Source organism: Eulemur rufifrons, chromosome 15, assembly GCF_041146395.1.
Source record: "Eulemur rufifrons isolate Redbay chromosome 15, OSU_ERuf_1, whole genome shotgun sequence".
Taxonomy (NCBI): domain Eukaryota; kingdom Metazoa; phylum Chordata; class Mammalia; order Primates; family Lemuridae; genus Eulemur; species Eulemur rufifrons.
The window spans coordinates 31,416,426-31,430,348 of NC_090997.1; the positions used below are offsets into that span (position 1 = coordinate 31,416,426).

The 13,923-nt window shown below is 33.4% G+C and overlaps 1 protein-coding gene across 1 annotated transcript in view; it reads right to left on the minus strand.

The window, feature by feature from the left end:
- Window positions 1–1,298: 1,298 nt before the first annotated feature.
- The window catches only part of LMBRD1 (LMBR1 domain containing 1), a 106,699-nt gene continuing 94,074 nt past the window's right edge, over window positions 1,299–13,923 (minus strand). Inside the window, exons 15-16 of the mRNA XM_069487961.1 lie at window positions 1,866–1,957; window positions 1,299–1,693 (exon numbers count right to left, since the gene is read on the minus strand). Coding sequence (XP_069344062.1) covers window positions 1,580–1,693; window positions 1,866–1,957 — 206 coding nt within the window. The 3' untranslated portion in view covers window positions 1,299–1,579. The remainder of the gene's footprint in view (window positions 1,694–1,865; window positions 1,958–13,923) is intronic.

The following is a 13,923-nucleotide window of genomic DNA, read 5'->3' on the forward strand; positions in this document are numbered from 1 at the left end:
CCCTATCTCTAAATACAGTCATATTCTAGGGTACTTGGGGTCAGGACTTCATCATATGAATTTTGGGGGAACACAATTTGGTCCATAACACCACGACTGGCAGTAAGAATAGAGAAGAGGGGACAAATGGAAAATTAAGAAGTAGAAAGTACTATGACTTGACTGATGAATCAGTTAAACACAAGAGATGAGGAAGTCTGGCAGATTTTTGGATTAGGCAATCAGGTCTGTGCTGCTGCCATTTGTCAAAAAAAAAAAAAAATGGCTATAGAAGGAGGCTTAGTATGCCTAGAAAAAAATGAGGATTTCAATTTTCAACATGTTGCAACTGATGCAGTAATTTCTAGTTAACATGTAAGCAAAGGTTCAGAGCTTAGGAAAAAGTAATATAGATGGAAGCTAAGGGTAGGTGAGATTGTCCATGAAGAAAATGTAAAATAAGAACTGAAGGAAATGAAATTCTAATGAACAACACTAAAAGGTAGGTGACGAAGCCAAAGCCAAACATGAAAGCTGTGACGGTATATCAAGAGAGGCAAAAAATCAGAACAGAGAAAAATGGTATAAAAATTAAAGGAGAGAAGAATTAAGTTAGAGACGGTTACTAATTGCTAAATCTTTTTCAGAACTTAATGGTATTTTACTTAAAGGATCATGACATGTTCTTTTTTTATGAGTTCTAATTTGTTTACATTAGTAAACTAGTAATCATTGGTGATTATTTCTTATTATCCAGAATGTGTTCAAAATACCCTATTGATGTTATATAGCTTTCACTATATCCTTGAGAATTTCAAATCTTTAGAATGAAAAAAAAATCTCTGAAGCCAAAATATTAATATGATACCATGTATCTTAAACTGATCAGTAAACTGATTTTTTTCAGTATTAATTATTCTTGACAATACTACCATTTATGTTAGAATACAAATTTTGAGGTCAGGTATAAAACAAAAGCTACCTACAATATATATGCCTTAAATACGTAGAGGTGGTAAGATTTTTAATGGACTAATATTTGAACAATATAACATATCTTGGAATGCCCTGGTCTTAGAGTACTAGCTAGTTTGAAATCCTTTCATGAAACGTACTTGAGTGGCATTAATGACTGTAGAAAACAAGCTGTACATGGGAGTAACATTTATTCATCCGCTATATTGTAAATATTATTTTTAGACAATCAGATATAAATACTTTAAAAGTCCACATCACTCTGGAGAACCTAAGGCACAGATACAAGTGATTTATTATGTTTTTAAAAAGCAACAAAAGGGATATTAATTCTGGAAGATTTTTAATCAATTTAACACTATTATACATTAGAGAAAAAAATTTACCCATAAACATTCCCTCACAAAGCCGGTAGTTTTGTATTTACACAATATTATTATAGCAATTTTAAATGTTAATCTATGATACAATAATATTACTTCAGAAAACATAAAAAATATAGTTTTTTTTAATAGCCATGCTCCCATTTTGATGAAAGCTAGTTAGTTCAACCTAATGTTTAACACTTTAAAAATGCATAACAGATATTTAGTCAGCTTTATAAAACCTTTAAGACAGAAGGCTGTCAAACAGAATAGACAGAGGGCTCATCATCACTTATGTCTGAATCTTCATCTACTCCTTCCATGACTGATTTTTTCCCTTTACAACAGGATACAATTAGTCCAATCAAGAATACCTGTAAATTTAAATAAGCTATGTGTTACTTCTCATATCTAAAATCATCTAGAAATAATGCTTTAAAATTGAATGGCAGTACTATGATACAAATGGACTACTAAGATACGAAGAATTTGTACATTTAACTTTATAAAGGAAGGTCAAATCATGCCTGGGATATACATACTTACCCCCAGAAAGGCCCAGTTACCAAAATAGTAAGCAGCACTAAAGAACCAGAACTTGTGAAGAAATAGGTATGTCCGGGTAACAGTGCATTGATCTATAAAAGCAAACAAACGACCTATGGTGAGATAATTTATCTCTTAAAATTGAAGATTAATATTTTATCTAAAAGGTTATTAACCAAGGCTAATGACCAAGACCATACAGCCAGTAAGTGTCAGAGATGGGACTGAAATCTAAGTCTCTCTCCAAAGTCCACTCTTTCAATCACCTTAATACAGTGTTAAATTGTCAACCAATATGACATATTTTAAATACATGAATGCCCCTAATGTAATCAAGATCTTAAATATTAAAAAATTATATTGCTAGTTCAATTTATTTAAAATAGAAAAGTCATTTTAACTTGGAATGCCAGACATACTAAAACAAAATAAAGTTTTCCTGATGGACATCAAGAAAAAAATGAACAAATAATCAGATGTAGTTACTAGTAAGTCGCACTTGTAGGGGCAGAAAGGTGTGTGATACCTTTCTTCACCCAATGTAAATTTCATGGCCAACACTCCTATAACAAAAGATAGGTTAACAAGAGAAAAGCGTAACAAATTTATTAAATCAAAGTGCTACATGACAGGAGCCTTCAAAAATTGAGATCCAAGATTCAAGGAAAAACTATCCATTTTTATGCTTAGATTCGATGGAGAATGGACAGCTGTGTAGAAATATGATTGGACATAAAGGGTATGACCTAACGGTAACAGAGTATAAGGTGTAGAAACCCAGTAAGGTCTGTATGTTCAGATTCTTCTTGGTCTTTGTAGCATTCCCTCCTGGGTTTAGGGCAGGACTCCTCCTGAAATGAGGGTCTTAGGACCTACTATCAGACAAGGTAGGTCAGAAAATTACTTTATGGCCAGTTCCTACACAGAAAGGACAGGGGAAGGTTAGAGTAATATTTCTAGGTTATATGGCTGGCTTTGTGGAGAAGGAGTTCTGGTTTCTATGACCTGCCTTGGGGAAGAGAAATTCTAGTTTCTACGGTGTGCCTTAGGGGAGAAAGGAGAGAAAAAGAAAGCTAGGCAGGAGAGGGTCAGAAAGATACTTTGCTTCTAAGGCCTTTCCAATGTCCTTCAATTCAAAGTACTCAGCATGCCAAAGTTCCATACTCTGGAGTACTGTTTTCTGAACGTCAACACACTTTTCTAAGAAACCAGTTCTCAGGAAAGCTCAAATTTGAGAGATTTTGAGCTTTTTTTCTTTTTTTCAGAATGCTATTGAATAGACAGTTACTTTTTCTAAAGAAAACCTATAATTATTTACTGATATGCTTCCTGTTTGAATTTTAGATAGCATTATAGCTGGAATTAAAATAAATCATGTCTTTTTCTCCTTCAAATAAAATATAACCCTTAAAGAGAAACGAGCAGACTGGTTATTTGATATTTGTGTCAAATTCCATGCTAGTTTTATCCAAATACATTATTTCCAATAGGTTACAAAGTCATCCATACATATTGATATATATCTAATAAATGATGTCTAAGGAAATATTTATTCAAGCCATTCAGTAAGATCTGGGGCAGCACAATATAACTGCCCCTTGAAAAACACAGGGGTTAAGCGTCCCCACTCCCCAACCAATTAAAAATCTGCATATAACTTATGACTCCCCAAAAACTTAACTAGTAATAGCCTACTGTTGACTGGAAGTCCTACCAATAAAATACTATTAATTGACACACATTTTGTACATTATATGTATTACATACTGTATTCTTACAATAAGGTAAGCTAGAGAAAAGAAAATCATAAAGAAGACAAAATATATTTATTATTCATTAAGTTAATGAAGTGGATTATCATAAAGGTCTTCATCCTCGTTGTCTTCACACTGGGTAGGCTGAGGAAGAGGAGGAGTTGGTCTTGCAGACTGTCTCAAGGGTGGAAGAGGTAGAAGAGGTTGAAGGGGAGGCAAGAGAGGCAAGCACACTCAGTGTAACTTTAATTGAAAAAAATCCAATAAAAATGGACCCACATAGTTCAAACTCATGTTGTTCAAGGGTCAACTGTATAATGTAACTGAGAAAGAAATTATATATGCTGCAGCTAATAGAGGGTACAAACATCACAAATTTCAAAGGGACTTTATTCTTTACATAAGAAAGTCCTTATCTTATAAGGCAACTTTTTTTCAGTCTATTAATTATAAAGGAGATTATAATTTCTACATATTTTTATCCAAAATAGGCAATGGCAAAAAATCCTACATGCAATTAGGAGACCAATATCACATCCTATTGCTGATTAAGAAAATATACTTTCTATTTCTCTTCTAATGAGCTCTCTTCTCTGCTTCAATAAATGCTAGTTTCTCTTAAAACATAAAATTGAGCTGAGGGTTTTGTAGTCCAGCTTATTACATAAGGGAATATAATGGGGTGTGTGTGTGTGTGTGTGCGTGTGTCACATGGTTTTCTGAAAAGTAGCACTTAGGTTTTATTTTATCAAAATACAAAACCTGTTATATAAAGCCTCAGCTATGTAAAGATTTAGATAATCTAAATATTATCTACTCTAATCTCTTCTACTGTACTTCAACATTTACTTCTGAATTGCTCAATACCAAACTGGACACAGCTGTCTCCTTTTCTGGCAGGAAAACATGCAGTTTGATAGAGAAGTAATCTCTTCCTTTTAGGAGCAAGGACTGCCCATCTAATTCCCACCTATTGTTCCCTCAGGGCTTCCTTCATATTCTTTGTTCTCTTTATCAACAGAAAAGTCTAGAAGGAATATTCACAGCTCTCTAAGAAAACTAAAAATCCTTCAAGCAGCAGTGGCTGAACAAATGCTTCTGTCCCTTCCTAGAGTTAGCATCGAAGATTATGACTTTACACTAGGTGCTAAGAGTTCAGTTGTGCAGAGGAGACTCCTAGATAGGAAATTTCTTCCTCATTTACTTTGTGCTCCCACCACATTTTATTCTCATTTCTATCATAGAACTTACTTTACAGTGATGTAACTATTCAATTTGTCATTTTTTTCCCAGTAGATAAGCCTGAGAATTCTAAAGTACCTAACAGAGTACTCATATTCGTTCATATACAATATGATTGCTGTAAGATAAATATTAAAAGAGAGGATATTTTATTTAAAATTCATATTGCTAAATAGTACATTTTCTAATTTTTCTTTATTAAAATCTGACAAGATTCTAATGATGTCAAAACAAGACACTGACTATGTCTTGAAAATGAAAGTGTAACTAAAAGGCCCAACATGGTAAAGAAAGAGCCCAGGCTCTGGACTCTGACAGACTTGGAGGTGAATATAAGTGGTCACTTTTCTGCCATGTGTATGGGCAAATCTAAACTGTGGAGCCTGTGCACTTCTAAAATGGGGATATCACCAGCTTTCCTCACAGGATTACTGTAAAAACCAAATGAGGCATTATCAAAAGCCTCCTGCAAAGTAGCAGGTATAGTCATTTTCTTCCTTTTCCTCTGCAAGGTATAACAGAACCAATGATATAGGGCAACATTTCTGCTCAAACGATTGCAAGATAAACAACTAATCTTAAGATTTTAGAAGTATATATCCAATAGTATTAAACAAAATAATTGCTTAGTCATAAGTATCATGACTACTTTGTACATGTCCATTATTTTGGTCCCTATAGTTAAAACAAATTCAAATGAATCTGGCAAAATTTAAATGTGTATAATCAGTAACAGGATATACTGCTAAACAGTAATACACCCTTAAATAAAAATAGCCCATTTGAATGTTTCAAAATGAAGAGAGGAATAGGCTGGAATCTATGCAAAAAAATGCCTGTTCACAATTATTTTAAAAACAAGAACAGTATCTTTCATGGTTTAAGTACGACACGAGTTCCACTGTACAAGTATAAACCTGTCTGAAAAATTCAACCTTCTCAATACTGCTAATGCTCTAAACTTAAAAAAAAAAAAAGTCTATTACTCATTTCCATACTAAAAAGATATTTTGGGAGTTAAAACTTGACTGTATTAGAAATTTCAAGGCCAGAAAAGGGATTACAAAACAGAAGCTGAGCTGGCAGAAGAAAAATCACATCATTCTTTCCCAGAGGTCTAATAATCCACTGAGTGACATTTTAAATTGGCTTATCCTCTGATTCTTTTGCTCACCACCAAAACCATATCTTAAATATTTTTCCTATCACGTTATTTTACGTTTACTTTTTTAAAGGTTGTGGACTGTGACACAAGCCTTCTAAAATAACATGAAAAGGTAAAATCATTGTTAGTGTTCTGCTTTGTTGTTGAAAAATGACACTAAACTAAAAATCCACATACACAATGACTATGTAACAGCTCTTTAAAGTATCTTTATATGTATGTTATGTATCATTATATCTATATAAAATGGCATATACCCACAGAAAAGTTTTGTTAATAAGCTCCATGCATATATTCTATATTCAAGTGATGATTCCACACTGAATAAATGGAGGGGAGCTTCTTTCTTCACCATCTGCCATCTTCCAGCTGCTCACCTGAATCACAAATATCTAGGAGAGCTATAGATTTCTTTCCACAGTTATCCAACTAAGGAAATTACAATAAAGATTTTAAACTTGGTCTAACCTTTAAAGCAAATTTAAATTGTTGGATGTTTCATTTAGGAATTGTGTTCTAAAACCAGAAGTGTTCAGGAGACTTTTGATTGTTGTTCCTCAAAAAGACATATAAAATTGAACTAAAGATTAAATTTCCAATTAAACTAGAGATTAAATGTTAACAATGAAAACTAAAGATAGGGGGCTCAGATACATTTTTTTTCTGATGACTAAGTGTCCATACAAAAAAGATCAAAATTAAAACAGCCAAGAAAAGGCATTCTAGAGTACATGAATAAAATTGAAAGACTTTTGAATTCTGCTATGCTTCCTCTAGCTCTTGTTACGTATTATCAACACAGTAATGATAGGAAATGCAATTAAACCACTGTTTGTCATTTAACAGCATCTTTATTTATTTACCTGATAAACTTTATATTATATATTTCTGTTTCCTTTTAGACCACTTGTTATGTCATCTTTAATGTATATTGACTGCCACTAAGGTAACTTTGGTTATTAACTATAATAAATAGCACCTTTCATTTTAAACGTATTTTTTAAAAATTCAGCATTGATTTAAGCCACAATTGAATCATTTTAAACCTTCACTTGAAATCAATTTATAATTACTCTATATTTGTACTTTACAAAACTAATCCTTATGTTACACATGTATATATAGAGAAGGCTGTTGAAAAACTCATGAATGATGGAGAATAAATTTAAAGCAAGCATTTTGTCTAATGATGAAAAAAAAAAAGCCACACACAAAAAAACTAGTAGAAGACTGGACTATTTAGAATGTCACTTCATATCTCACGGTTGCCCAAGACTATGCTAACTTTGGTTTCTGATTAGGGTCTTGCTAGTATTGAGTATTTATAATAGATATATAAATTTTAACTATATGCAGGCTAAGGAGTTTGGATTTTATTGTGATATAAGTGGGAATTATTTATCAAATGGTTTTACGAAAGGGAATAACATTCATGGAGTATAGACTGGAGGAGGTGATTGAGAGCAGAAAGAGGTTTACTAAGTTAGAAGACTATTCAAGTGAAAAAATGAGGTGTAGGGATGGAAAGAAAGGTTGGACCTGAGAGATTTTTAGAAAGTAAAATCCTACTTAATCACTGTCTTATTGTCAGATGGATTTAGAGAAAATGAAATACATACACATAAAAACATTTAAGAAACTAGCAACATATATCCATATAAACAGAAAGGTAGAAAAAAATGAAAATCTGTAATAAATACCAAGTTGTATATTTATCTTAAAATTTAACAAATGGTCAGTTAAATCAATATTTTGTTAAATTTCACTGGGAGATTTGGTAAAGGGGAAGAGAACTGATAAACATCAAAAATCATAGAAAGGACTAGACACAATGGCTCACACTTGTAATCCCAGCGCTGAGGCAGGAGGACTGCCTGAGGCCAGGAGTTCAAGTCCAGCCTGGGCAAAATGTAAGAGGAAATAAGATTGAGACCCACCTCCCCTTTACAAAAATTTAAAAAATTAGCCAGGCCCATAGTCCTAGCTACAGGGGAGGCTGAGGCAGGAAGATCATTTGAGCCCAGGAGTTTGAGGTTATAGTGAACTATGATTACACCATTGCATGCCAGTCTGGGTGACAGAGAAAGACCCTGTCTCAAAAAAAAAAAAAAAAAAAAATCTAAAGGACATAGTGACACAGTTTTATTATATCTTAAGAATATGCAAACTGTATAAGGCTAGTAAAGATAGCATTTGCCAGATGTTTTGCATTAAAGAATAAGTTTTATAGTAACCATTTTTTAAGAACAAGTATAATTTGTGTTATGCTCTGATTGCATTTAAGTAAGCTTAAAGCTTTTCCAAGGTGCTACAATATATACTGGTCTTTTAAGAAAGAATGCTCCTAATTTCATTTTATTATTAATTGGCCATATGACACTTTTTAAAAGGGAGTAAAAGGTAAGTATTAGCATATAATCTACAGAAATTGTATAATCACAAACTCTACGAGTGAACTCCAAATTACCGAGATTTACTATCTGCTAGTCTTAATTGTTCAAGATTGGTCAAATATAACGCAGTTGTTTTCTATTAGTTTATCTTTTTCATAAAACAAAAGTAGGTTAAGGGGTATACTATAAAAGATTCAAGTTTGAGACAAAAAATTGAAAGTTAGTTCTTAAATTTGCCACTAATATACTGTGAGACTCTTGAGGTGAGTCATTTAACTTCTAAGTATCAGTTTCTCTGTAAGTGACATACAGATAATGTTTGCTTGTGGTAGGTGGTGATAGGATAGGTCAACCTTCTGAGAATTAAATTTAGAGAGAAATCCACACTTGAAAAAAGGAAAAGAGTTGATGTTTTAGGAGTTAGCAACCTTAAGCAATAATCTGTGAGTAGCTAAGAAGTTTCACGAAATTACTTAGGTTGGCTTTGGTGCAGACTCTGGAAAACTTAGAAAGCATACAGCTAATTAACTTCACTACATTCTGTATTGGTTGAACTTTTATTAACACAATCAAAATGTCACCTAGAAAAAGAACCTCAACATCAGGAGACTTTCTGGATCTCTAGCAACAACCAAGAGAAATGATGCTCTGATCAATACCCAATTTTCTGTCCTGTATGGTGATCTTGCTTGACAATGGACATAATACATCAGGCTACATGATACCAGTCAATAAGATCACGGAGGCCCTCTTTCTGATTCCACATTTACCTGACATTGTGTGACTAGAAATTTGTTTTTCCATGCAAATTCTCTCTCTAACCCTGAACCTCTAGTTTCTTTAATAGTTATACTTCCTATAGTAAACTAACATACTGCCATCTGGCTGATATATTAGTATCTTCTCTGTTTGGTTACATAAAGCTTCATACAGATGCTGGAGAACAAGGTATGGCTGTTCTTAGATTATTTTATTTTTTTATTTCATTTTATTTATTTTTATTTCAGAGTATTACGGGGGTACAAATGCTTTGGTTACATAAATTGCCTTTGCGCCGCCTGAGTCAGAGCTACAAGTGTGCTCCCCAGATAGCACGCACTGCATCTGTTAGGTGTGAATTTGCTCATCCCCTCCTCCCCCTCCCACCTGCACCATACCCTAAGAATGTTAACATCCCACATGTCCACATTAGTGTTGATCAATTAGTACCAATTTAATGGTGAATACATGTGGTGTTTGTTTTTCCATTCTTCTGACACTTCACTTAGAAGAATGGGCTCCAGCTCCATCCAGGCTAATATAATAGATAGTTCACCATTTTTGATGGCTGAGTAGTACTCCATAGTATACATATACCACATTAGATAATAATCTAATTACTCTAACATCAGTATTGTGCTACCCATCTTATGGCTTTACTAAAACCAAATCAAATGAGGTTATCAACACAAACTTCTTTGTCAAATAAAATATTGTGACATTTATAATGTATACTACTTAACCATGAAGAACTATGTTAACCTGTTGAAAACTAAGCTTTTTGGTTCAACATGACAGACTGAGAATAATAATTTGTTTCTTGTCCTTCCAAAGACCTCATTAATGTTATAGTGCAGGCATAAAGCCAGGAGCAATCCTTTATCAGCTAAAAAGAATGAGAGTACGACCACCAGCTGATGAGAGATTTCAACAATAATCTAGAAGATGGAAGGCCATACTTAAAAGGTCTCCAATAAAACAGCTACTTTCCCTCTCATTTATTTGAAAGTATAATTTGAAGATCAAGAAGTCCAGCCAAATGTACAGAGTTCCCAGCAATGAGGTTTCCCACTTCCTGAGATTTAAATACAAATTGACATAAATATGAATGGATCATGAGATATATACAGAAAACTATCAGCATGAGGGGGAAAGGACAAGATAAACAGAATTGTTCTAAGATAACCAGAACTGTAATTTTACTTAAAAAAATCACTAATAAAAATGTTTACTATCTTCAGATATTGAAAATATTACATCCATAAAATAAAGATGTTTGAAAAAGAATAACCAGAACTATAAATACTCAGGAAAAGAATTTATTACATGAAATATTATGAAATAAAATATTCATTATATAGTTGATAAAGCTGAATATATACCTGAGAATATAGAGCAAAATGGTAAGGCAGAAAATATGAAAATAAGATGAGACAGATGATCAGTTGAAGATATCCAGCAACTAAAGAACAAGAACTCCCAAAAAGGAAAACAGAGAATATAGAAATCATGAAGTTAGCTTCAAAAGAAGAAATAGATTGGCATTAGCTTTCTCACCAGTTAAAAGGAAAGTAGAACATGATGCAATGTCTTTAAAGTTTTGAAAGAGAATGATTTCTCCTGTAGAGTTCTAAGCACAACCAAACTACTCAGCAATTGTGAGGACAAAATACTTTTCAGATATATGAAGACTTTCTGGATACGTATTTCACACACAATTCACACAAAGGAATTTTATTTTTTACTCTAGAAGAGCCAAGGTCTTTGGGGAAGAAATCAAGAAAGATGATATGATTTACAATGCATCAGAAGTCTAATGAACAGAAATTATAGTATTATAGTTTATAATTTGTAAAGCTGAGCGGCAAAATCAGAAAGCAATTATTAATCCAAATAAGAAAATGAAGTCAGTAGACGCCAAGAAAGGCTTCAAGTCAATACAAAGGGTTTCATCCAATAGATAAAGTGAACAAGAAGCTAGAAGATATTAGGCATGTTAATATCTTACATTATTTTGACAACACTATTAAGCTAAAAAGAGAAATAAAAAAAGGAACAAATGAAAAAAATGTGGTTCAATTCTACAAATGTTGTTTGAGAGATACAACGATATAGTTACATATATTTTCTTATCCACAAGGAGCTTACATTCCTATAAAAGGGTAGGATAGAGATAAGATATATAAATGATTAAAAATTGGGAGAAAGTAAGGTAATATTATAAGAAGTATAAATGCTATGGGAATTCAAAGGAAAAAAGAGTGCACACATGTTTGGAGATTCAAAAAAGAAGGCTGAGTTTGAAATAAACCTTGTAATGTGATCAGGACTCTGAATGATGGAAGTGGGAGGGTTGGCGTGAAGACTGGTTGTGACATTTCAATAAATCTTTGAAATGCAAAGGTAGAAAAGATGGCCATGTCCAGAAAATGTATTAAAAAAAAGCTAAAAACTTATAGGAAGGGTTAAATAGTGATAGTTCCAAAACCTTAGACTGAATTTATCAGATGATGAGGGGAGAGCACTACAGTTATTGGAGAATGGGCGTTATCAGTATCAGAGAACTTTGGGACGATGGTTTACATAGTATAGTTCGCAGAGTAGAACCATCAGAAAATTCTAGGGTCCCACCTCAGATCTACTAAATCAGAAACTTTGCAAATCTTATTATACATTAACAAACCTTCCAATTGATTCTGATGGATACAAAAGCTTGAGAATCACTGCTTCAGAACAATTAAGCTAGCTGTGTAGTGTGGATTAGAGTGCGGCATTAGTTAAAAGGTACAGTAATTTAAATAAGATGTAATGAAGGTGAGATGTGAGGGTCATTATGGCAATAGACTCTACTCTAACTGATTAGGTGCGGAGAAAGAGTGAATGAAGATAACTGTACTCGAAGAAGTAGTATGAGAAATAGTGAAATAGGTCAGTATAGTCTAAAGTCCTTATCTTATAGTTTGCACTACCTTCCCCATGTATTTTGGTATAAATACATTACCAAAATAACGTAAGGCTCTTTATATCAATTTCACATTATTGATAAGTCTCATTTAGAGCTACACATAGATAGCTAATAGGCTGACATCTTTATTTTGCCTTCTTCCTAGACCATGAGGTCATGCCTTAACCTGCATACCACATTGCAACTACACACATGCTTTCAGCCATAAAGGAAACCTAATGAGACAATATTCAATGAGCAAGTAGGGTGCTGAAAAGTTAATAAGTAATCCTATTAATTCTCTGTTTATGAAGGAATACCCAGAACAAAACAAAGTCAAATGGTCTCAAAGGAAAAAAGAAATATATAACCTTAATAGGTGAAAATAAATTTAAAAAAATATTCTAGACATTATCAAAAGTAGAATATGAAATGTTAAACAAATAGTTTCTAATTAAAACTCTAAAAAACATGGGTATCATAATCAACACAGTAAACAGACACCCTACAGAATGGGAGAAAATATTCACAAACTATACATCCAATAAAGGGCTAATATCCAGAATCTACAAAGTATTCGAATCAGCAAGAAAAATACAACCAACCTCATCAAAAATTGGGCAAAGACATGAACAGAAGTTTTCAAAAGAAGATAGACAAATGGCCAAGAAACAGATGAAAAAATGCTCAACATCACTAATCATCAGGGAAATGTAAATTAAAACCACAATGAGATATCACCTTACCTCTGTCAGAATGGCCATTATTAAGAAGTCAAAAAAACAACAGATGCTGGCATGGATGCAGAATGAAACGAATGCTTACACACTGTTGGTGGGACTGCAAATTAGTTCAACTTCTATGGAAAACAGTATGGAGATTCCTCAAAGAAATAAATATAGACTTACCATTCAACCCAGGAATCCTAGCTCTGGGTATCTACTCAAAGGAAAAGAAGTCATTTCTGTCAAAAAGACACCTACACTCAAATGTTGTAGCATAATTCACAATCGCAAAGATGTGGAATCAACCTAAATGCCCATCAATTCGTGAGTGGATTAACAATATGTGGTGTATATACACACCACGGAGTACTACTCAGCCATAAAAATGAGTGAATTAATGTCTTCTGCAGCAATTTGGATGAAACTGGAGACCATTATCCTAAGTGAATTATCTCAGGAATGGAAAAACAAACACCACATGTGCTCTCTAATAATTTGGAACTAATTGATGGGCACAGCAAGAAGTAAAAGTCACTGAAAATTAACAAGGAGAGAGGGGAGAAGAAAGGAGAGGTAAAAACCTACCTATCAGGTACAGTGAACACTATTCAGATGATTGGCACACAAATAGCCCTGTCTTAAGCATCATAAAAGCTATACATGAAACAAAAACATTTATACCCCCTTAATATTTTGAAATTAAAAAAAACAAAATAACCAAAAATCAGCCCTGATACCTTTCTCTCTATCTCCCTTTCACACCCCTCTACCAGATGTATCATCAAATCCTATGGGCTCCACCTTCAAAATATATCCAGATTCCGGCAACGTCTTGACATTGTCCCCACCATGATACACTCTCTCTTGGATTACTACAAAAGCCTCCTGTCAACCTGTTTTTGCCCGTGGTCCATTATGGCCTATATCAGGGGTTGGCAAACAACAGCATACAGGGCAAATCAAGCTTGCCACTTTTATGAGTGTTATTGGAACAAATCCACAGCCATCCATTATGTATTATCCACGGTAGCTTTCATGCTATAATGGTAAAGCTGAGTGGTTATGAAGGACCACTG